This window comes from Mastigoproctus giganteus, chromosome 14, assembly GCF_048544385.1.
Source record: "Mastigoproctus giganteus isolate SK-2022 chromosome 14, ASM4854438v1, whole genome shotgun sequence".
Lineage (NCBI taxonomy): Eukaryota > Metazoa > Arthropoda > Arachnida > Uropygi > Thelyphonidae > Mastigoproctus > Mastigoproctus giganteus.
Window position 1 is genome coordinate 111,079,180 of NC_143588.1, and position 24,767 is coordinate 111,103,946.

The 24,767-nt window shown below is 37.5% G+C and overlaps 1 protein-coding gene across 1 annotated transcript; it reads right to left on the reverse strand.

Annotated features, from left to right (window-relative positions):
* Positions 1-12,266: 12,266 nt before the first annotated feature.
* On the reverse strand, positions 12,267-13,907 carry LOC150075558 (uncharacterized). The gene has a single exon (XM_090388357.1). It carries the CDS (start codon positions 13,883-13,885, stop codon positions 12,605-12,607), a length of 1,281 nt encoding a protein of 426 aa, XP_090244483.1. The 5' UTR covers positions 13,886-13,907; the 3' UTR covers positions 12,267-12,604.
* Between the last annotated feature and the right edge of the window lie 10,860 nt (positions 13,908-24,767).

Genomic DNA, 24,767 nt, shown 5'->3' on the forward strand with positions numbered 1-24,767 from the left:
CCCCACAAACATCATGAAAGGAATTGATATGGCGGTGGAAGCGTTCTCGTCTGGGGAGGAGTTATCTTGGATGGACGTACACAACTTCAGATACTGGAAGGTGGTACTGTACTGAGGAAATTTTTCCCACATGCGTCTGTTCCGAGGTGCCATTGCCTCGAATACTTGTTTATGGACGATAACGCCACACCCCATGCACTGCAGCTGCTGATATCCTTTTGGAAAGTGAGGACATTGTTCGTATGGATTGGCCTGCCCATTCTACCGATCTAAACCTATTGAACACATATGAGACTCTGGAGACACGCCTAGCGTCACGTACACACCCACCAGAAAATGCTCACCAGCTGAAGATGGTGCTGACAGAGGAATGGACGATGTTACTGCAAGAACTTATCAACAACATTGCTCTAGGTATGGATAGCCGATGCAAAGCCTGCATCGACATTAGGGGTGGCCATATCTCCTACTGACGACCCTTTGTTCCATCTTTGGCAGTGATGCATCTGTATCATGGCAGCCAGTGATATGTTGCCCTTTTTGAATAAAGTCCCTCTGTACCGTTTTGTTTCCGTTGTTGTTTCCTTCATCATTTCTGTACCTCACGAGGTTCCTTTGGTGTGCTTTTCCCATATCCAGGCCACTCCTATGAGAAGCTACAGGTGAAAACCTGACTGGTCCTTAAATTTTGCACACAAGTATATAAAGGGTTATGCAAGGTGTGGTGAAGTGCGTTGTATGGGCTCAAGGGCAGATAACTGTGCAACAGTTGATATTGCAATACAATATGGGGAATACAAGAACAATATCTGAAATGATATATGCCCGCACAATCAGAATTATGGAATTCCATAGTAAACAACTCAGGAGAGGCTCTTTCCTCACCATTGTTGTTGTTATTATTTGGTTTTTAGGAGCATTAGCAACAAAGACCATATTGCTCCGGGAATATGCGGTGGTCATTCCCTGACCTTTCCACATCCTCCGTATTTGGTGGTGACGGTCTCGAACCCCGGTCTAATCAAGAAGTGTGTGCTATGCACTGCTGCTCCTTCCCACATGGCTACGGAGGTGCCTCCTCACCATTGAGCATCGTCGACGGCGAATGCTTGTGTCAAAAACAAGCTAGTTGGACACTGTCATGTTTGTAATAGTTTTAGGAGCATCTGCGACTAAGGCCATATGGCACCATGTATACTATCTATCAATTGGGTTTTCTGTGGTCGATCGGCGACTCCGTGGCAGTCCATAGCACACGCTTCTTGATTAGACCGGGGTTCGAGCCGGTGACCACCAAATACGGAGGATGCAGAAAGGTCAGGGAATGACCACCGCATATGCCCGGAGCAATATGGCCTTAGTTGCTAATGCTCCTAAAAAAAAAAAACAAATAATAACTGTGGTCGATTATCTGTTTTCTGGACGAAAACCATAGTTCCCAGGAGAAAAAACCATGCAGCCCCCACCCGAGACAGACAATCTGCCACTTTGTGAAAAACCATAAAAATTCCTCACATCATTGACGGGACTTGAACTAAAGTCTTTTCCACCTAGTGCGGGGAGGACGGTAATTTTACCAACTCTGCTACCCACGAGTGCATTGAACACTGGAGGACTGCAACTGAGTGTACTAATCGAATAAGTCCAAATATCTGGTGCAACACGCAGACAGACGCCTTCTTATGTGCCGCAAACAATAGGTGGGAAGGAGCAGCAGTGCGTAGCACACGCTTCTTGATTAGACCGGGGTTCGAGCCCGTCACCACCAAGTACGGATGATGCGGAAAGGTCAGGGAATGACCACCGCATATCCCGGAGCAATATGGCCTTAGTTGCTAATGCTCCTAAAAACCAAATAACAAACAACAAACAAGCCGCAAACAATACAAACCCATGGTCCCATCACGTGTAGTTCCCGCTATTTAGGCAGGTGGCCGTGGTTGCTTAATATGGGAAAAATTTTGCTGGCAAGAACTAGGATGCCTGTTGCGAATGGACCAACAATTCACTAGTGAGGTCTACTGGAAGACCTTAGGACACCATGTGTACCCTGTCATGTTGCATTTTTCATAGACAGAAACGGGATCTTTAAATACGATAATGGCCATGTAATCGGGCCATTACCGCACACGAATGTTTACAGGAACACAGTGAAGATATCGCCCATCTTGATTGGCCTGACATCAATCCAACTGAACACATGTGGTATGTTTTGGAACGGGAAATGAGGCGTATGGAGTCGCAACAGTCATCTATTTTCCGACATTATGGAAAGCCTTGTAGGAAGCATGGCTGCCTACAAGGTCCCTAAGGAAGTCTTCGGTCCTTACTGGATTGCTAAGTGTCTTCGAGATCTAGTGGAGTCAACGGCTAGGCAAATAGCGGTTGCTATTCTTGAGAATGGTGGCCCAACACAGTATTAGGTAGGTAGTCATGGAGTGATCACTTAGTGTATATTCCTTTCTGTATATGCCAGTCAGACTGATCCCTCCTTTTCTTTTAAGGTTATTCATTAATTTAATTTATTTTTGCTTCTTGTAATTAACATTACCAAGTTTCTCTATTGATTTGCTTTGGAATTGTGTTATTATTTCATGTAGCTTTAAGATATATATGCCCCCTGTTTTGTAGTTAAAGTAGATGTGGAATATATATGGGGAAACATCTCCACAGGTGTTCATTTTCGATGAAAACACTGATCACTTAGTGTGATATCGCTGCTTGTTAAAGATCTTTTGTGTTGTTTTTCCTGCAGATCTTCAAACAATGAGCGACCCTTTTATCAAACCTAAAAAAATTAAACAGAGGGAATTTTACAAAATCCAAATATTTATATTACATAACAGAAATACATTGCACTACCAATAATATCCGAACATCCTTCCATTGAAAGTCGTCACGTCCTGCCCAACGTGTGGGACAGAACTCTAAATAAGCTCATAGATACCGGGATCGACAGAGTTCCAAGGTGGAATGATAATAGGGTGCCACACACGTAGTGGCGTAACTAGGGTTGATGGCACCCAGGGCAAATAAAATGGCGCTACTTGAAAGCTGTTCTTTTGGAGGAATTTTTGCATTTTTTGACCATAAAAAGAAGTCCCCCAAATTTGGTGCCCAGGGAACGTGCCCCACCTGACTTACCCAAGTTACGACACTACACATATGTAGTCAGTCTGCAAGTGACATTGCAAGGAACTGAAGATGCCTAGGTCGAATTTATGTGGTCTGCAAATAGAAGCGGACTTATGCTGAAATTACGACAAAACGAGACCCAGGAAACATACAAGGTTGACAGAACGTGAAAGGCGAGTCCTGCACAGAAAGCAGATTGACATTTTGTCAGGATCCAACACTAATAAAATTGAATCGACTTCATTTAACAATCAGTTGGGTAGGATCTGGCAGTAAGTTGTTGTTGTAATAGTATTTAAGAGCTCAGCGACTAAGCCCATATTTCCCTTGTGTATTTTATCTTTAAATTGCATGCATTCTGTGGTCGATTTTCTGTTTTCTGGATGAACAACCTGAGTTTCCAGGAGAAAAATGCTGCTACACTTGCCTGAGACTAACTCTGCCAGGTTGTAAAAAAAGCCAATAAAAAAAAACTCCTCCCATCAACAATGGGACTCAAACTCAGGTCTTTTCCATCCAGTGTGGGGAGGATGATTCTACCAACTCTGCTATACATGAGGTCTCAGATGTTCAAATGATATCTAAAACATCCCCAAAGCCATGATACCACTACCAACAGCCTGTGTTCTGGTGCACCTGAAAGAATTTGAATACATATTCCTACATCGCCATGATGGAGGTAGAAACGAACCAGATCAGGAGATTCTTTTACAGTCATCCACTACCCTGGAACGGTGCTCAGGTATCCACAATGCTTGCTTTTACTGAGACAGTGGCCCCATCTTCCCACAGATGCAAATAATTCCCTGTTAAAACTTCATCTAGTCCTTCCCTTTCTCCCTCGAAGTAACAAACTGACAGGCACTACTCGTGCTATCACTATATATACTTTGCTAGTCTGTTACTTAACTCCTGGACACTGTGGAATGCATCCATTCGTGGATACAGAGTCATAATGTTTTGCTCATGAGTGTATTTCACAAAAACATTTGCTACCTCTAGATAAAACTTCAAATATTTCTTTTGGGTGATACAATTCTGAAAATGCCTAAAAAAATTACCTAAAATGGCCTTTCCCGATTATGAACTTTTAATGGGATTTTAGATTGAATCTTCTCGAAATCGATTTGCCACATATTTCAAGAGAGGCCGCCACCTCCTTGGTGTGAACCAGCAAATGTACTTTTAGCACTCTTGCTCTTTTAAATGTCTTCTAACATATTTCACAAGAGAAGGGTCTTTCTTGAGAATGAACTATTATATCTTGCTTCAGATTGTGCAATGTCGAAAATATTTTACATGTTTCACTACAAGTGGATTCTTCACTTTTATGAACCAAGAGATGTTCTCTTAGGTGAGCTTATTGCAAATATGACTTACCACATACATGACAAGTGAAATGTTTCTCCTTAGCATTCGCCAAAAAATGTCTTTCCAACTTATCCAACGTCAAGAATGTTGTATTCTACACAGTTTACGATTTGTCTTTAGTATGAACTAACATGTCTTTTCAGTTTAGACGATGGCATAAATTGGTTTCCCAGTTCACAAAAAAATCGCTTCTCTTGGGTATGAATCGCCAAGTGTCATTTAACACCAGGTAATTTGCAAAATACGTAATCACATATTTCAGAGGAGAACAGATTCTTACTAGCGGAAACAAATGAATATCCTTTTAGGTCCTTTGATATTTTCAGAATGTTGCAATACTGTTCAGATTGGGAAGTGGACATTTCCTCAAATTCTGTTATTCTATTTTGTGGGTTTTCTTGCAGAAAACCTTCCTCCTCCTTAAGACATCTTGTAGTGTCTGAAAATATTACTGATCACTCACTACGATACTTATTAGTCATAATTATGAGAGCATCTTCCGACTCAGGGGAAGACCCCACAGACTGGAGTTGTGCAAATGTATCCCCAATTCACAAACGGATCTGAAGGTGACACGAGTAATTCCAGGCCTGTTAGTTTAACTTCTGTTCCAGGAAAAATAATACTGTAAAAAAACTTGCATGTTTTATACAAAGGAAATGACCCCATTGCAAAGCTCTTGGTAGAATTTTGAGGCTTCGATATGATGTCAGTTTTTTTTGGGCTGATGAATTGCAGGCTCATCTAGACAAGACCAGTAAAAATTCAGACAGCATGAGTTTGTTAAGGGAAATTCATGCCTGACCTCCGTAGCCGAGTGGTAAGGAGCGGGAGAGCAGTAGCACACGCTCTTTGAGTAGACCGGGGTTCAAGCCCCTGACTGCTGAATACGGTCGATCTGCAACCCACACCAGACCAGCGTGGCAGATTATGGTACATTTCCCTCAGCATGAATTGTTGAGGAGGCTTCCATCCTGCAGTGGGTTGATATTGGCTGCACTTTACCTATTTTTTTTTTTTTTTTTATCATGTCTGAAAAATTTGATTGGATGCTATGATGTGGTTACAAAGGAACTGGATGTAAAAGATAATTTTGATATATACTTGGATTCAGGAAATCTTTTGATGTTGTGCATGGAAGACTACTGTACAAACTGGAGCAGAATGGTATTAAGGGTAAGTTGCTACAATGAATAAACTCGTGATTGAGTGGCTGAAGACAGAGTGGTAATCAATGGGCGCTGTTCTTCGTGGGTTAATGTTATTAGTGAAATCCCCCAGGATTTGGTGTTGGGCCCGCTGTTTTGTAGTGGCAACTGAAGCTCAACATTGACAAATGCAAAGTGCTGCATATGGGTAGAAGTAACCCCAGAGACATACCAACTGTGTGGTTAAACCCTATAACAACAACTTTTCCAGGGGAGTGTTTAAAATGTGAAGCAAATATCTTGATTCTGGATTTTTAAGTTCCTTCCTTACTATATAGATGTCCTCCGCGACAAAAAAACAGTTGTCTGCTTTGCTATTACAACAGTTGATGTTGAGGATTTCTTCACGCTGTTTATAGATATCTTGTCCAGCTTTGGTCACGTTAGGTCTCTGCACTCGATATAGTGTTGCTGTTCTTTGACATGCAGTCTTCTGATGCGGATGGGTCCAACTTATGGTAGCATTTTGGATCAGGTATGGCATGACTAAAATCGGATAGTTGCTGCATGACCTATCTGGCTCACATATGAGTTCTGGGGGAGCACCGGTGGCTGATTAGGTTGGTGGGGGAATGGCCGCTGTACCTTTGACCTTTGCTTGGATATACCTTTCATTGAGTGTACTCTTCTGGTATTCACCTGGTGTATATTGGATGGATTGGTCCTTCATAACAGGCATGAGCAGTATTTTGTCTCTGAAGGTGTTGGGACAGCTGTTCAGCATGGTTAAATTACATCTTCTTGGTTGTTTGGCAAACTTATTCGAGATTATTGCACATTTCTGCAATTTGGGACTGATCCTTTCTTTTGGGGGGGGAATACTAATGTTTGGTTTATTTGATAGGAACAGAACTAAACAGGTCCATGACATGGCTCCACATTGTCATGGATGGAAATTAGCCTGCGGTAGCTTGCAGCTGTTGTCCTTGTAGGATTCTAGGACTATCAGCAAGTAAGGCCATATTGCTCTGTGTATACTGTCTTTAAATTGTGTTCTGAGATCGATTTTCTCTTTTTGTTGGATGAAAACTGAGTTCCTGGGAGAAAAAAACGATGCTACCCTCACCTGAGACTGACTCAGCCATGTGAAAAAGGCTCATAAAAATTCCTCTCCTCATCAACAGGACACGAACTGAGGTCTTTTCCACCCAGTGTGGGAAGGAGGGCTATCGTAATAACTGTGCTACCGATGGGCATAGTACCAGCTAGGCTACTTGGTGAGTCACTCAACTTGAATAACGTTACCAAGTGCTACTGTAAGGTATATTTATGCCACTACACTGACTGGCGTTTATTTGTACAGTAACTACACACAAAAGGAGGAGTTTCCGTAGTTTAGTTGGTGTTGCACACCACAAACTTAAAAATTAAAAATAAATAAAAAAATCCGTGTCCTCTGTGACGGTCCAGTAGTTTTACCACTTGTTCAGAGAGGTCTGGGTTCGACTCCATTGATGGGTAGAGGAATTTCTAAAGATCTCTTCAATTGGGGCTGTAGTTAGCCAATCTGTAGGGAGTATGGTTTTTATCCTTGAACACATTTTTAGACAATACACAACACAGCAACAAGTCTAAGTAACTGATGCTCCTAAAAATCAACAAAAACATTACTATATAGGTAACTTGTTGATTTATATGGCAATGTCTTTTTAGGAATGAAATTTGTGTTATTTTAGATTAATTTAATGGTTTCTGGTTGCTCAAACTAGTGGCAACACTAGGTTTGATGGTGCCCAGAGCAAATTTAAAAAAAATGGCACTCCCTGAAAATTGTTCATTTGGAAATTGCATTTTTTTTTTTTTTTTAGATAAAAAGGCTTCCCCCAAATTTGGCTCCCAGGGCACGTGCCCCACCTACCTCACCCTATTATGCCACTAACTCGAACTGAACTGTTTACTCCCTTTCTATATAGACTGGTGTGGTTTAAGAGTTTTCAAAAGCAATTGCTAGATATATGGAAATTTTGTAATGTAATTGTTTTCAATTCTTAGTGTTTATAATTTTAATTTATCCAAGAAGAAAACGTTTCTTTTATGCGAGGTTAAGTTATATAAATGTCTTTATATGTTTTAAATTTTTTTTTTTTCTTTGTTTAGATTCTGAGGAGTAAAAACGATACAAAATGAGTCTTCGGCTAGTAGTAGTAATAGATGTGTGATGCAAGCTTATGTAGCATCAGCCCAAAAAAAAAATTCACACAGCCTTTCACTCTAAATGTTTGTCCAGTACCTCCTTGAATTTATTTAAACTATCAACTTCCACAACGACAGATGGAAGTTTGTACCAGAAATCAACTACCTGCTTGGGTTAAGCCTTTCTTGGTATGACAACCCGTTTGTTCCCTATGCTAATTTTGTTGCCTTTTCTGTACTCGTTGCAGCAACTATACAACCTTCCTAAAATGAGGCCTCCAGACCTGTATGCAGGTCTAAGAGGCCTCATTTCAGGAAGGATGTAGAGTTGCTGCAACCTACCAGGCTACCTTCCAGGGCCCCTTGGTAAACTGCTCTCATTTGACAGACAGGCATGAGCAATCATTGGGCAGATAGATGTGTTTAACCAGTTTTTCCTGAAGTATATTATTAAATGCATTAATCAGACTATTGTCATGTTATTTTTTTTTGTTATTTGGTTTTTAGGGGCATTAGCAACTAAGGCCATATTGCTCCGGGAATATGCAGTGGTCATTCCCTTGACCTTTCCACATCCTCCGTATTTGGTGGTGACGGGCTCAAACTCCGGTCTAATCAAGGAACGTGTGCTACGCACTGCTGCTCCTTCCCACCTGGTATGGAGGCGTCGACTACTGTCATTCTGTGCATCTTGATTTAACCATCCTATGATGATTCTGTTGTTGAGAGGCAGCCACAAGGCACATCCTTTCATGGGTTCAGTGTATGTATTTGAGTGGCTTCAACAGGATAATGCAACATTCAAAAGGCCAAAATCCAAGGTGTTTTAACAGTTAAGGGATTGCTTTTGTTCGACACAAAGTTGGCCCGAATGAAGGTTCATATATTTTTGGCCAGTGTAAATATTTTAAGATGAAACTGGATGAAAACAGGATTTGATTAGCACAAAATTGCTAATCAAAAGTGAAACGAACCCACAAGATAAATTTCACCATGAATGAATATATTCCTAAAATCTGGCATTTTCAACACAATGTCCTAATTATTGTTCTTAACTGATGTTGCATTAAAGTTACTAAAGTTGTGAAGCATCACTGTAAATCAAGCATAGAATAATTTGCATGTCTACATGTTTTATACAAGGTCTAAGGAAATGATCCCATTGCAAAGCTCTTGGTAGAATTTTAAATATGCAGAGGCTTCGGTATGATGCCAGTAACTTGCTATAAATTTAATAAAATATTTTTTCAACAATGTTGAGAGAATTGATTATGAAGCATTCGCTACTGGACATAATGGAGAGGATAAGAAAAGACAGCAGATTATTTCAAAAACTGTTATGATACAATCGGGATTTGACAAAAATTACGACAGGGAAACATCTAAAATTTTCAAAATGGAAATTTGTAGTATACTTTAGTTTTGTTGCATTAATCTATAGTAAATTACAATTATTTTCATTTAGTCAATCCAGAATTAAAAGTTGAACACAATTCATTTGATAGCACTCATTACATTATATTCTTTTATTTCATAGGACTCTATAATTTTTTGAGAATACAGTGGAATTTTTAAAATTACATTCCAAAAAATTACTTACAGTATAAAAGTCCTGATAATTTCCTCCAATTCTCCTTAAATATTTTGGCCACAGCACTTCCAGCAAAACAAGCTTGGAAATTGAACACTGATTTCAGGCTAACTGGATTTATGTCAGTGTATAATCTCCAACCAGAACACCATTGGGTTTAGTGGTTTCATTGACTTGTTAGTATTCTAGTTGGGAGATTGCACTGAAATAAATGATGTCATTATAATCTCAGAGGGCAAAGCCTGAGAAAGTCAAAGTTCATTATAACAACCGATTAATTAATATTATCATGCCTTTTGGCGCTGGTAACAGAATTATATCTTTTATATCCCTGGTTGGAAGTAAAAACCTGACATCGTTATGCCATTAGCTGTAATCTTTTATAGGAAATTTGAGCTATCGGTAAATGTAAAATAGGAAAATAATTTTACACTGTCCTAAAAGAGGACAATGATGATTAATATTAGCCTAAAATTATATAAGCAAATAAAGTAAGAAATAAAAATAATTAAAAATAAAACAGTTAACTCCTCTATTTCCACAACAATCCTATTCCAACAATCAACCATCTATCCTTCCACAACATGAAATTATGCCCCCACATCAGTGTCAGTGTGTAGTCTCAACAACTGGGTGAATGCCATTAACATTCAGCTTACTCAATCCACTCAAGGCTTTAAACACCTCAATCAGATCTCCCTGTAGGTGCCTGGTCTTCAGATGCTGCAATTTTAAGAACTGAAGCCTTTCAAGGTATGGAATGGACACCCTTTTGTTTCCTTCACCAATCTGGTTGCCTTCCTCTGCACCTATTTCAGGAGATCTACATCCTTCCTAAAGTGAGGCTTCTAGACCTGTATACAGTACTCAAGATGCAGCCTAACCATGGCCTTATAAAAAGAGATAGTCACCTTTTCCCTACTAGCAAATTCCTATATATCGTTGATCCTTTGAGTTACTCTGACAGCCTGTGCACTGCTCAGAAAACTTCATATCTGACTACACACCCCTGGGGTCTCTTTCAACCTCCACTACCCTGAGTATGTACCACACAGTTGATAAGTTACTCTGGGGGTTACTGCTACCCATGTGCAATACCTTGCATTTGTCAATGTTAAACTTCAACTTCCATTCCTCAGACCATTGACCCAATTTTCCTAGATCTTGTTGCATCTGCTCACCCTAATGACTGTTGTTAACTGCTCTGCCATCCTTTGATTCATCTGCAAACTTAGACATACCTTCATATACCTTCATCAATATCATTAATAAATACTGAAAACAACAATGGACCCAGCACCAAACCATGGGGAACTTCACTAATAACACTGGTCCATGAAGAAGACTAATGTTAATGAATAGGTATTTTTGATCAATACTAGCTAAGGAAAAGATAGTTCACACTGAATTTTAGGATATTTTGTTAGATCTCCGGAAAGATTTTTGATGCAAATCATTTCATAGCACCACAAGTTTTCCACTAATAAGAAACAGTGCTCTAAATTTGGAACAGCTCTGAACATTTTCGAAATTTCAACACAGAAGTATTTAGAATATTCTCATCAACCTTTCTATAGAAAATTTCTTATCAATACATTAATGCAATTTTCCTGATTTCTCCCCCTTAAGAAGTACAGTTAAATAATTCCCACCTTACAACTATTATTACGTGGAAAAGTTTGGTGAACACTTAATTACAATATGGAAAGTTTTAACTCCTGAGCCGCATTATTTGATGATTAAACATTTGAATATAAGGAGAGTATTGGGAGTCAGTGTAATAAGAAAAGCTTATCTAACACCCATGGGGCTTAGGGCATTTCAGTTATAAGACATCCCATAAACCTAGGAAAACTGAACAGTTTACAACAGTAAAATTAAAAGTATGAATAATATATAAAACTAATATCAGCCATATTATTATTAACAACAAAAATTATAGAGCAACTGAAAGAAGTAAAATTTAACTTTATATTATTAAAAAATAATAAAAATGTAATTATTGTGGTGAAATCATAATGGCACATATTTTATGGTGCCACTGACTCATAGGTGTATTTCATAATCATGCTAGTTTTTCATTTAGGTAATTTCCCTTAATCATTAAAAGAAAAAAAATCAATCATATGTAAAATATGAAATGATGATAATGTATATGTCCAGTAAAAATATCTTTAATTATACTTTAGAGATAAAAATTATTTTGACGGACACAGAGTTGTGCATGCAGTGAGCTGTGCGAGGGCACGAGGTAGGTCATTCAACCATTACACTGGTGTTATACTGAATGTTATATTGAATGTATATATGTAATAATTCAGCATTTCTCAAACTGTGGTGTGCAGACCCTGGGGGGGTCAGAAAATAATTTCTCGTAATAAAATAAGCCTTCTTATCACTAGTTTGAAAACCACTGTAATAAGCGGATGTTCAGTAAGAAAATGAAATAAAAGTATCTGATATATAATTCATATTTTATTAATTTTATTCCAAAATAAAATCCAAACTGAGTTATATATTTTGTCGAAAATGGACCACAAAGAGAGGTAACATAATTGGCGACCATGTTCTAGAATTTAAACATGCGATTTAACTACAGCTTTCCAGTTAAATGCCGGATAACCAAGCTAATGATCACATGGTAAATGGACTTAATGGCTATTTATTTATACTCATTTACAAATTAAAAAAATCAAAGTACTATTATTTCTCTTGTGAAAAATGAATACATTTCTTATAATTAATATTTCATGAAAAATTTATGTGCAAATATTCCCATGAGAACAAATTAACAGCTGTTACTTCACAGAAGCTGAACTTGCATCCTCTTTCTCCATCTGGAAGCTGCCCACAGTAGAAAATAATTTAAGTGCTATGGCTAGTTGCAGTGTCTCTAGTAATTGCTAAGGATAATTGCAGTTTTTGTTGTTATTTGGTTTTTAGGAGCATTAGCAACCAAGGCCATATTGCTCCAGGGATATGCGGTGGTCATTCCCTGACCTTTCCGCATCCTCCATATTTGGTGGATCCCAGTCTATCAAGAAGCGTGTACTACGCACTGCTGCTCCTGGCTAGGGAGGCGCCGATAACTGCAGTGATTCTGGTAAGTGCTAAGGCTGGTTTTTGCAGCATCTCTGGTTTCTTATGAAACCAAAATAAAGTTTTTTTAGGAGGGTATTGGATTATCACAATTATGGACTCTTAAATGTAATTTTAAAGTATATCTTCTTGAAAAGAGCTTTCCACATATTCCACAAGAAAATGGCTTCTCCTTTGTGTGAATTACTAAATGTCTTTTCACATCAGTTGATCTTTTAAATTCTTTGTAACATATTTCACAAGAGAAAGGTTTATCTTCAGTATGAGCGAGTAAATGTTTCTTCAGATTACGTGATGATGAAAATCCTTTTCCACATACTTCACAAATGACTGGTTTTTCTTTGGTGTGTACCAACAAATGTATTTTCAGTGTATCTTTTCGTGTAAATCCTTTACCACATATTTCACAAGTGAAGGGTTTCTCTCCACTGTGAACCAGCATATGTCTCTTCAATTTTTTTGATCCTGAAAATACCTGTCCACATAATTCACAAAAAAAGGGTTTCTCCAGGGTATCCTGAATGTGGCTTCTTCTGTGTACTTCTAAATTACTTAATTGTGAAAAGGTTTTGCCACATATTTCACAAAAGATGCGGTTCTCATTTGTGTGAAGTATTAGGTGGTCTTCTAAATCGCCTGGATTTTTAAATGGCCTACTACATATTTCGCAAGTAAAGGATTGTTCTTTAGCATGAATTAACAAGTGTCTCTTCAGATTACTTGAGGTGGAAAATGCTTTTCCACATATCTCACAAAAGACAGATTTTCCTCTAGTGTGTATCAACATATGTCTATTCAGGATATCTTGTCGGGTAAATGCCTTGCTACATAGTTCACAAGTGAATGGTTTCTCTCCAGTATGAACCGAAAAATGTCTTTTCAATTTACTTGAGCGCAAAAATGCCTTTCCACATAGTTCACAAATAAACCTGGGTGTCGCTACTACTTTTCCCTGGGTGTGACTACTTCTGCGTGCTTTTATACTACCTAATTGTGAAAATGCCTTGCCATATATTTTATGCCTGGTGCGTTTGTAACGAATGTAAACTAATGAATGTCCTTTTAGAACAGTTGATTTCAAGTGTCTTTTGAGTGTACTTGAACCAAAAACTATCTTCTTGCAGGTTCTGGATGGAAAGTTCTGTTTATTTTGATCTTCTGTTCCTCTTGTACAATATTCATCATTCAAGAATGGATTTGTGTCATTCTTTCTTTCGATAATTTCCCTTTGAAGGTTGGAATGTGAAATAACTGTAGACTGGGACATGCCATTTTCCTCATATTCTTTTATTTTGTTTGGAAAAGCTTCTTGAAGATCATTTTCCTTGTTAATTTCATTAAGAGACATTTTTTGACTGGTGATGAAATTACTGATTACTCACTGTGATTACTTGTCGATACTTGTCGATGATTTCTAGAGCTTGATTTTTATGACTGCTTGCATTTCTCTTAACTAGAAAGACACTGAAGATTTATTTGGAATCTAAAAAGAGGGGAAAAAAAAAAAATTAAAAACAGAGGAGTCACATAATTTCTTCTTGAAAAAATAAGTTATGACAATAATAGTTAAAATTTCTCACCAACCAAAGTCACACTTGAACAATGAATCAACATGTTATGAACTACAGAACTGAAGATATTGCTCTCAATTGAAACTGTGTGGTTGCACTGCACATTATCACATGTTTTTCCCAATAAAAAAAGTAAACTGTTTTACTGCAAATAAAGGTCCTTTATATTCGCATTAAATGTATTGTTAGCAATGGGGTATGGGAACAGCTGTATATTTTAATTGTGGGCTTTTATAATATGCTACCATTAACTACAATAATATTTTATAGGTTTATATTGATAAGTCAACACATTTATAGATTTGTATGTTAATTTGAGAGAAAATGTCAGACAATTTAGAAACATTTTTGTTCAACCAAAGATAATCTTTCCTTTTTCTGTTGTTTATAAATTGCATTTCTGTATTTTCAAAACCCCAACTTGCCTTCAACAACTCCCATTCTTCCAATACATTAAATATTTGCCATTTTCCATTGAGTCTAATTCTATGGTAATTGAGCAGTGTCTGTAGTTAAAAAGAGGTTGAGACTACTAAAAGATATTTCCCAGGCTTCCTTGTAACAATCAATCCACCCCTAGACTGAAAGTATAATGAGAAATGAATACAGTGAAATGCATGAGCTATGTTGATGAATCTGTTTACAAAAATAAATTTTGCTAAAATGAAGAATGGGTTGTATTTACAGTGGTTAAACACAGTGCAAATGGATTTTATACGGTAAACCATATTGGTGACCAAGATTAAGCTAGATACTAAGGTGCAAGTAGTAGAGGCATATGATGCAAGAAAGCAAGCTTACATAGAATCGGCCAAAAAAAAAAAAAAAAAAAAAAACCCTTTCACCCATCCATTCACTCCAAAAGTTTGTCTAGTTTAGCCTTGAATTTATTTAAGCTGTCAACTTTCACAACAGATGAAAGTTTGTTCCAGCAATCAACCACCCGCTGGCTAAAGGCAAGTTTCTGCACATCTATTCTACAACAATCTTTCCTCAATTTGAATTTATGCTCCTTCAGGTGCAGAATCTGAGCAATAGGAAGAATCCCATCAGCATTGAGCTTGCTCAATCCATTTAAGACCTTATACACCTCAATCTGGTCAGCGTGAAGAGGAAAAGACCAAACCCTCCAGCACATGATGAAACAAACGATCCTCTCAGTCCCCAGCATCTTTCACTTCCCCCTCTTATGGCAGCAAGAGGATCAGAGTGGAAGCAAAGAATCTCTGGGTATGACAAGTTGGCCATGCACGGAAACTGAACTTGGCCTGTTACAATGAAAGATCACTCATCGGTGAAGAGAAGATATTAGAGCTGGAAAAGGAATTAGAAAATGTGAATTGGAATATCATTGGTTTGGCTGAAAGAAGAAAAAGAAATGAATCACTTATAAGTTTGTCAAGTGGAAATCTGCTGTATACCAATGTACGCCAGTGAAAGGAGCAAAGGTGGAGTTGGATTTCTGGTCCATAAAGATATAAAAAAACATTTTGGAATTCAAGGCTACTACTCAGGATTTCTAAAGCTAAAGGTTATAATAATTTATGCACCAACATCAAGCCACAATGATAAAGAGGCGCCAACTGGGCTAGCCAGGTGGGTAAAGTGCCTGCCTGGCAACCCAAAGGTCGTGGGTTTGAATCCCGCCTCAGGCTTGGATCAGAGTAAAATGCAAAAACTTTGGGAGGTGCATTATGGCCACAGAAGCCATGCGCCAACAACTAACATAAAAAAAAAAAAAAAAAAAGATAAAGAGGCTAAAGAAATGTACACAGAAATTGAGAGTCTTCTAGACGAGCAGAAAACCCACTACGGTATCATTATAGGAGACTTCAATGCTAAGGTTGGAAAGAGACAAAACAGCACAGAAAGGGGAATTATAGGAAATTTTGGAATTGGTGAGAGAAATGAAAGACTTGTGGAATTTGTAGAATCTCGAGGATCGTAAGTAACGAACACTTTTTTTCAAGAAAAGGGTGAACAGAAGGTGGACATAGAAGAGCCCAAATGGATTAGCAACTAACGAAATCGACTTCATCCTCATGAACAGAAGATATCGTGAATGATGTTACCATCCTGAACAAGGTAAATGTTGGAAGTGATCACAGAATGGTAAGATGCACACTTGATATAGATGTAAGAAAAGAAAGGAAAAACTGACTTGAGTAAATAATATGAAAGGCTTTGAGATAACAGAAGAGAAGAAAAAGCAGTACATACTGGAACTTAAGAACAAGTTGGAGTTTCTGCAGACTGCACAGTACCAAGATATTTACAAGGAATATTACAACTTTCTGAAAGTGATAAAGTCCAAGAAACCTATAGGTAAAAAGAAATCCAAAGAAGGAAAAATTAGTCAACATACACTTGTCATGATGAACCGAAGACGAAAAGTGAAGAGCAAGATAAACACTGACAAGTAGAAAATTGAGTATACTGAGTTATGCAAAGCCATTAGAAAGAGACTCAGAGAGGACATAAGATTTAACACAAGAAAAGTAGAACAAGCATTAAGAGAAAACAAAGGACTTAAATCAGCAGCCAATAGCAGTAATACAGAAACACAAATAATACTGAAACTAAAGAATAGCAATGGTGTACTTATAAATAGCAGAGAAGGCATAATTCAAATAGCAGAAGACTACTATAGAGAATTGTACAAGGAGCGAGGGAATGGTGCCAGCAGTGGGGAAGATGGATTGCAAATTAGTAACACATACAACACACCCGATATCCTTCCTGATGAGGTAGAACATGCGTTGAAGAAAATGAAGAATCAGAAAGCTCCAGGGGAAGATAAAGTTAGTGCAAAGTTGTTAAAATTGGGAGGAAGAGACGTGACACAAAAATTGGCAAGACTCTTCACAAAATGCATTAGAAAAGGAATGATACCTAAGGAGTGGAATAATGCAATCATAATTTTGCTGCATAAGAAAGGAGATAAATCAGAAATTATAGACCAATTAGCTTGTTATCCCACATCTACAAGTTGTTCACAAGGGTCATTACTAACAGATTAAAAAGAATACTTGATGAGAATCAACAGAAAGAGCAAGCTGGAATCCTGGCTTTAGGACAAGATTCTCAACTACGAATCACCTTCCCGCAATATCACAGCCAATGGAGAAAGCAAAAGAATACAAAACACCATTATGCATGGCATTTGTAGATTATGAAAAGGAATTTGACTCCATAAAGCAATGTTTCGGGTACTGAAAAGGCAAGGCATAGATACCCCATATATTATTATTATTATTATTATTATTATTAGCTATTTGGTGCAAGGAAGCCTGAGGCTTATGCAGCACCAGCCAAAAAAAAAAAAAATTACCAAGTTACCCCGAGAGAGAGAGAGAGAGAGAGAGAGAGAGAGAGAGAGAGAGTGTCAAAAGGGAATCACCAAGAAAGAGAAGAATGATGATATTATGATTTTGAAGAAAATATATGAGAATGCTACCTCCTTTATTAGACTAGACAAAGACAGTAGCAAATTTAAAATTGAGAAAGGAGTTTGACAAGGAGACACAATAACTCTGAAGTTGTTTACAACTGCCCTCGAGGAAGCTTTCAGAAGATTAGACTGATCGCAGAAAGGAGAGTGCCTAAACCATTTATGATTTGCAGATGACATTGTGGTCATAAGCCACGATTCCAAATAATTAGAGGAAAATTTTAATCAGTTATGCAGAGTTTGTAAGGATTTTGGACTAAAGATGAATATGATTAAAGCAAAAGTAATGATGAACAAGTATGCCACAGAAAGGGATATGATGATTGAAGGAGCAGTAATTGAAAAGGTGGAGTCATATACTTATCTGGGACAGGTCATTAGCTGTAATAATGATAAATGGCTGGAAGTCAAGAAAAGAATAAATTTCGGATGGATAGCATTCAGGAAATATAGTCACATACTGAGGAGCAATATCCCAATTTGTCTGAAACACATAATAACGAACCAATGTATACTCCCCACCATGACTTATGAAGTGAAACTTGGGCACTCATCAAAAGAATGGAAGAGAAGCTGAGAACTACACAGCGAAGAGTGGAACGAATTATATTGGGAATCAGACTGTTAGATAAGAAGAGAAACACGTGGATTAGGCAGCAAACTCAAGTAAAGGACATTCTTATCAAAACTAAAGAACTAAAATGGTCTTGGGCAGGACACATAGCTCAAACACATGATGACAGATGGACTAAGAAAATAACAGAATGGTATCCAAGAGGAGTTAGAAGAAAACCTGGAAGACAATGATGGAGATGGACAACTGAAATTCATGAGTTTGTGGGTAGTAAATGGATGGCCATTGCACAAAACAGAAGGAATTAGAAAGTTGCTGGAGAGGCCTTCATGCAGTGGATTGATAATGGCCGATGATGATGACACCTCAATCAGATCACCTTGCAGGTATTTAAGTCCCCAGACACTATAATTTGCAGAAATTAAGCCTACCTTGGTAATTATAATTAAAGTTTCAAAGATTCTGATGACACTGCTGAGTGTGGTGATGGGATGATAGCTAACTGGATCAGCTCTACTTCCTATTTTTGTTAAATGGAATTATGTGTTTATAAGTTGGAGGATAGCAACCACTATGCAGATAGCAATTAATCAACACAGTTAGAACAGATAGAAGAGGAAGACTACAATCAATTGCACGATCCTTTAAAGAATAAAAAAAAAATTCTACTAGTAACACTTTTGCGGTAAAGTATTTTCCGCATCAGTTTATATATTTATAAACTGATGCAGAATGTTTATAATCAACCATCATATATAATGCATTTTTTTGAGAATAACATATTTAAAAAATATAACTGCAAAATGCATAATATTTAAGGGTATAACTAGATTCACAAAAAGCAATCTTTTTGCTAAATGTATTTTTGAATTTCATTATTGTTAACTATTTTGTATAAGAAATGTTAAAAAATATTACCATCAAATCCAGGTCTTTCTAACATTTTAGCTAAATTATGAAAAAAAAATATATTTTTTTTAGAATTTTTGACAGACTTGTCGCTATAATGCTTTCAAAACTTTTAATTTTAAAGTATCTCAGTATATATCTTAATCAGTTAATCGACAATACAGTTTTCTTCAAAAAAATCTTGTATCCTACACCCCTCTCCTTTACCACATATATATATATATATATATATATATATATATATATACACACACATACCGGGTGGTTATGAAATAAGTTTCCCTATTCAGGAGACCCTAGTGTCAAAACGGTTAGAGTTAGGGCTGTGAAAATCGGTGGGTACATTTAGGGTATGGGGAAGCGATCTGTAGAAGTAAAAAAATTAGTTCAAATTTCCAACACCAGGGGTAAAGGGCGCTGCACATGTAAAAGTTGTCATTTACTTCAAGACACATTGCTTACGCAAATGACATCCTGTTAGATAAAAGCAGAAAGGTCAGCACCAAATGTCAATAACCATTATGGCTCTTACAAAAATGTTATGTGCTCTTTTAGTAAAACTGTTCTACCAGAATAATAGTAATGCTAATGCAGCACTACGTGAATATTGGAAACTTAAAGATTTGCGTAAAGGACCTTTGACCTTGTCAGTGGGGCTTCGAAAACTAATAAATAAATTTGAAGCAACTGGGGAGTTAATTGTAATTCCAGGCGGGGGATAACTACGTATCAGAAAAGAGGTGATAGTGGATGAAGTAGTGGTTGCAATGGTCAGAATGTAAAACACTACCAGTCAGTAGTGCCAGAGGTGTATCAAGGAACGAACCTTGCTTGGTCTACTGTACGTAAAGTGCTTCAAATAATTTTACACTGGCTCCTGTACAAGAACTAAAATCTTGTGATCGGCAACAACGAATAGACTTTGCTCTACGATTTCTGACTCGTATGGAACGACGATACACGGGCTTGAATGATCTTGAGATCTGATGAGGCACATTTCACGCAGGTGCCTAATGGTTTAGGCCCATTAAGTGCATGCGAGGCAATCTAATTGAGGTGTATATGGCCTTGAATGGATTGAACATGCTCAGTGCTGATGGGATTCTTCCTCTTGCGCAGATTACAAACCTGAGGAGGCATAGATTCAAACTGAGGAAAGACAGTTGTAGAACAGATGTGCAGAAGTTTGCATTAAGCCAGAGGGTGGTTGATTTCTGGAACAAACAGATGGAAGATCTGTTGTTGTGGAAGTTGATAGCTTAAATTAAATTTCACTCTTCGTGGGGCTGTGAATGCAAAAAACTGCCGAATATGGGGAAATTCTCGTCCATCATGAAAGACCATCACAAAGTCCATATACTTTGTATTACAGTATAGTGTGGATTCACAGCAGTGTTTATAATCGGACCATTTTTTTTCGAAGAGTCTACACCTCACAGCCCTGTAAGGTGTATGGTAACTAGTGCACTCTTCTAAGAGATCAACATTATTCCTGCTCTGCAAGAAAGGCAATTTTTGGAGACCGTAGTGTTTATGCAAGATGGCACCCCTCCCCACGTTGGTCAACAAGTGAAGGAACTGCTCCATGCAACATCTGGAAATGATCGCTTCATTTCTAGAGACTTCTCACAGTTCTAGCCAGCCAGAAATCACAGGAATTGAGATCTATCTCAATCCCTGTGATTTTTGGCTATGGGGATACCTGAAAGACACAGTTTACCGTGGCAGCATACAGATGCTTGGAGATTTGAAAGCAAGCCTTAAACAGCAAGTAGTCAACATCCCCAATGAGATGCTAAGTGAAACTGTTTCACACGCAGTCCTCCGTTTTCAGAATGTCATCTCAAGTGAAGGAAAGCACATAGAATAATATCTGTAGATTTCTAAGCTCTGATATTAAAATCTAATCCTAAATGAAGTATTCCGTCTCATGTTTACAGTGCCAATTTCTTCCCTTCTGGCTGAAATTTCAACTAATTTTTTTTCTTCTACAAATTGCTTCCCCATTCCCTAAATGACATACCCACTGATTTTCAGTGCTATCTCTAACAGCTTTGACACTAGGGTCTCCTGAATATAGAAACCTATTTTATAACCACCTGGTATATATTAGCATTAGTAGAGGCATATGATACAAGAAAGCAAGCTTATACAGCATCAGCAAAAAAAAAACTCATTTAACCCATCCATTTGCTCAAAAAATTTGTCCAGTTTTTTCTTGAATCTATTTAAGCTAACTTTCACAACAGATGGAAGTTTGTTCCAGCAATCAACCACCAGCCATCTATTCTTCAACAATCAACTATCTATTCTACAACTGTCTTTACTCAATTTGAATTTATGCTCCCTCAAATGTGTAACCTGAGCAAGAGGAAGAATCTCATCAGCATTGAGCTTGCTCAATCCATTCAAGGCCTTATATACCTCAATCAGGATCACCTCATAGGTGCCTAGTCTCTAGACACTGCAATTTGCAGAAATTAAGCCTTCCTTGGTAATAGCACCCATTTCCTCACCATTATCACTGTCCTTCTCTGTACTCATTCCAGAAGCTTTCCTAAAATGAGGTCTACAGACCTGTATGCAGTACTAACAAGGTGTGGCCTGACCACTGACATATACAAAGGGATAATCACCTCCTTATCCCTGCTAGCAAGGTTCCTGTATATCATTGACTGATATACAGGAATCCCCATGAGCTGCTCTGGCCGCATGTCTGCACTGCTCAGAAAACTTCATAACTGACTGCACAATTACCAACGGGTCTTCTTCATTCTCTATTACCCTCAGTGCAGTAGCTCACAGTTGGTACGTTACTCTGGGGTTACTATTACCCATATGCACTACTTTGCATTTGTCACTGTTAAACTTCGGTTGCTACTTCTCAGCGCATCCGCCCAACTTTTGTAGATCCTGTTGCAGTAACATACTGTCATTAACAGCCCTGCCAACCTTTATATCATCTGCAAACTCAGGCATGATGCCTGATATACCTTCATCAATATCATTGATAAATATAGAAAACAACTGGGCCAAGAATTACTTAAACAATGAACCCTGGGGTACTCCACTAATTAAATTAGTCCACGAAGAGCAGTGTCCATCGATTATCACTCTGTCGTCTCCAACTCAAACATCTCTTTATCCATAGAAACAACTTTATTATTATTATTAGCCATATGGTGCAAGGAAGCCTGAGGCTTATGCTGCACCAGCCAAAAAAATTCACAAGTTACCCTGAGAGAGAGACGGGGGGGGGGGAGCCCGAAGTAGAAAGGAATCACCAAGAAAGAGAAGAATGATGATATCCAGCTCAGGACCCTAGGTGTGCCAAGCCCATACTCACCTTAATACTACATTGCTCCAGTTTGTACAGCAATCTTTTATGTGCAACAGTATCAAAAGCATTCCTGAAATCCAAGTACAGTATATATCAAAATTATTATTTTTTTATCCAGTTCCTTTGCAACCAGATCATAGTATCCAATCAAATTGGTTGGACAGGACTCCCATTAACAAAACTGTATGAAGAGAGGGATTGAAGAATAAAGAATGAGAAGGCTTCCAGTTAGCAACTTAATAAATAAGTATTTCTATCAAACCAAATTTTCTTTAAAAATTTATAATTTAAGAAGTTTTGGCTGAAGGAAAAAAAAAAAAAAAAAAAATTGTTGATACCAATATTAAAGAGGAAAAACTGATGCTTTGAGCCAGAGCCACCAACTTTTTTATTTTTTTTTGATATTATGGTGCCTAATTTTTGAACTTAAATTATTCATATGATGAAAATTCAAAATCAATTTTTTAAAACCAATGTTTCTCCAACATTATTATAATTTTTAAAATTTTTCAATGTAAAATTTTACATAAATACAACAATAATATGGCCATTTATATGAACATAAAAGATTTTTTAAAAATGTAAAAATTTCTCTTTGTTTCGGAGTTTTTTTCTTATCAGTTCAAAATATGCTTTATTATATTTGCATTACTATATTTTTCAGAACTGTCATATAGTGTTCACTGTATAAAGAAGGAAACATAAAAAGGGAGTTTTCAATAAAGCAGCCTACTCCAGGGTAAAATCATATTCTGGTTCTCCCACGGCACTGACTAGAAAAGTCCTTAAAAGGCACAATGGTGCGGCTGCCATGTCTCACAGAATCCGAGCATATAAACAGTTCTTGACCCGAGAAATGTCGAACCGCAAAAATTACAACTCTATTGTCGGGTTTCACGGCACTTGATTAATAGCGAATAGTACTGAATCTCACTGAACACTGTTTAAAAAAAAAAAAAAAACATTTAAAATGTTTGTATAATGAAAAAGTAAATAAATTCTTAGTGCATGCATGTACACAGCCACATTAAGAAGAGACAGAACATTGAATAATATTGAAGTATAAAGTGCTGTATAGAACTTAAACAAGTTTTCAAGCCTCACAAACATTTTTCTGGAGTGTACTCGATCTGTCCAATGTATTAGAAATCTATATGAATAAATTCTGCCCGAATAGGGCATAAAAGTTCTGTGACTGAAGCTGTGATTGTTCCGAGCGAATCGCTGTTACGAAACCTGCTATTTGGAACTGGCGTGTCACTTATTTTGTGTGCCAGCTGTTATAATCAGCATGTGGTGTTAATGAATGCTATCAATTATTTTCGGTAATGTGATAAAATACAATGCATGATTAACACACTGTGAAGAAATCTGGTGTAAAAAAGGAAGCACGGCCAGTAGTTAAAAAACTATTCATACATTAAAAAAAAAAGTAATAAAATTCTGAATAACTTAAAATATTTAACGCCATATACTATGGCGGCGGCCAGAGAGTAGACAAGCCAAGCCAACTCCGGGTAGAACGTTTTTCTTTCTTTTTTTTGTCAGAGAATCGGCAAGGGCAATCATTGCTTCAGTCACGGGTCACAGCTGATGCGCGAGGAATGCTGGGATGCTATACAATACCTAAGAATGACCATTGTCTGAACTTGTGATTCTAGTTTTCTGTTAAACTTATATTGTAGAATATTCTATTAGAATTTTGCAGATTAATAGAACTACTTAACTTCTTACCTCCATCTGTTTTCCTAAGCGACATATGCTTGTTTACCAGTGCTGTGATCATGTAATTTGACTAAACTCGGTTTAACTTCCGCTTCCTTAGGATTACATTCAAAAACGGTTGAACTCCGTTTATGCACTAAAATTGCCAATCTTTTTATATATACCTGCCTTCAGTGATATTCCTAATTTTCCGTTATATCATACTGCTATTATTAATTATATTTGTTATCTTGTATCGTACTCATTACTCACTGTTCGTTACGTGCCCTACCTGCATTATGCTAGTCTCAAATCACAACGTGGCTATTTACAATGTTCACCGCAGCACGGTTGGTGGCGCTGCATGTTTTTAAAGAACCTCAGCTGTTACACCTGTGTAACTGGAATGTATTAGGCGCAAAAGATATGCAACTTATGAGAGATAGAAGAGGAGAATAAAAGGTATAGAGTGAAGGTAAGTTCTCTTTGTGCACATTCAAGATTATTCTGTGAAAATAGATATAAAATTTTCATTTAAATGTCATGGAAATTATGGGGTAATGTGTATCGATTGTTTCCTATCTCGTAGTTATGCATGCAAGATCCATTCGTTTCAAGGGAATACAGACAAATGAAATCAGCCATTTCATGTTGGAGGATGAGAATCCTGCATCACGAAAG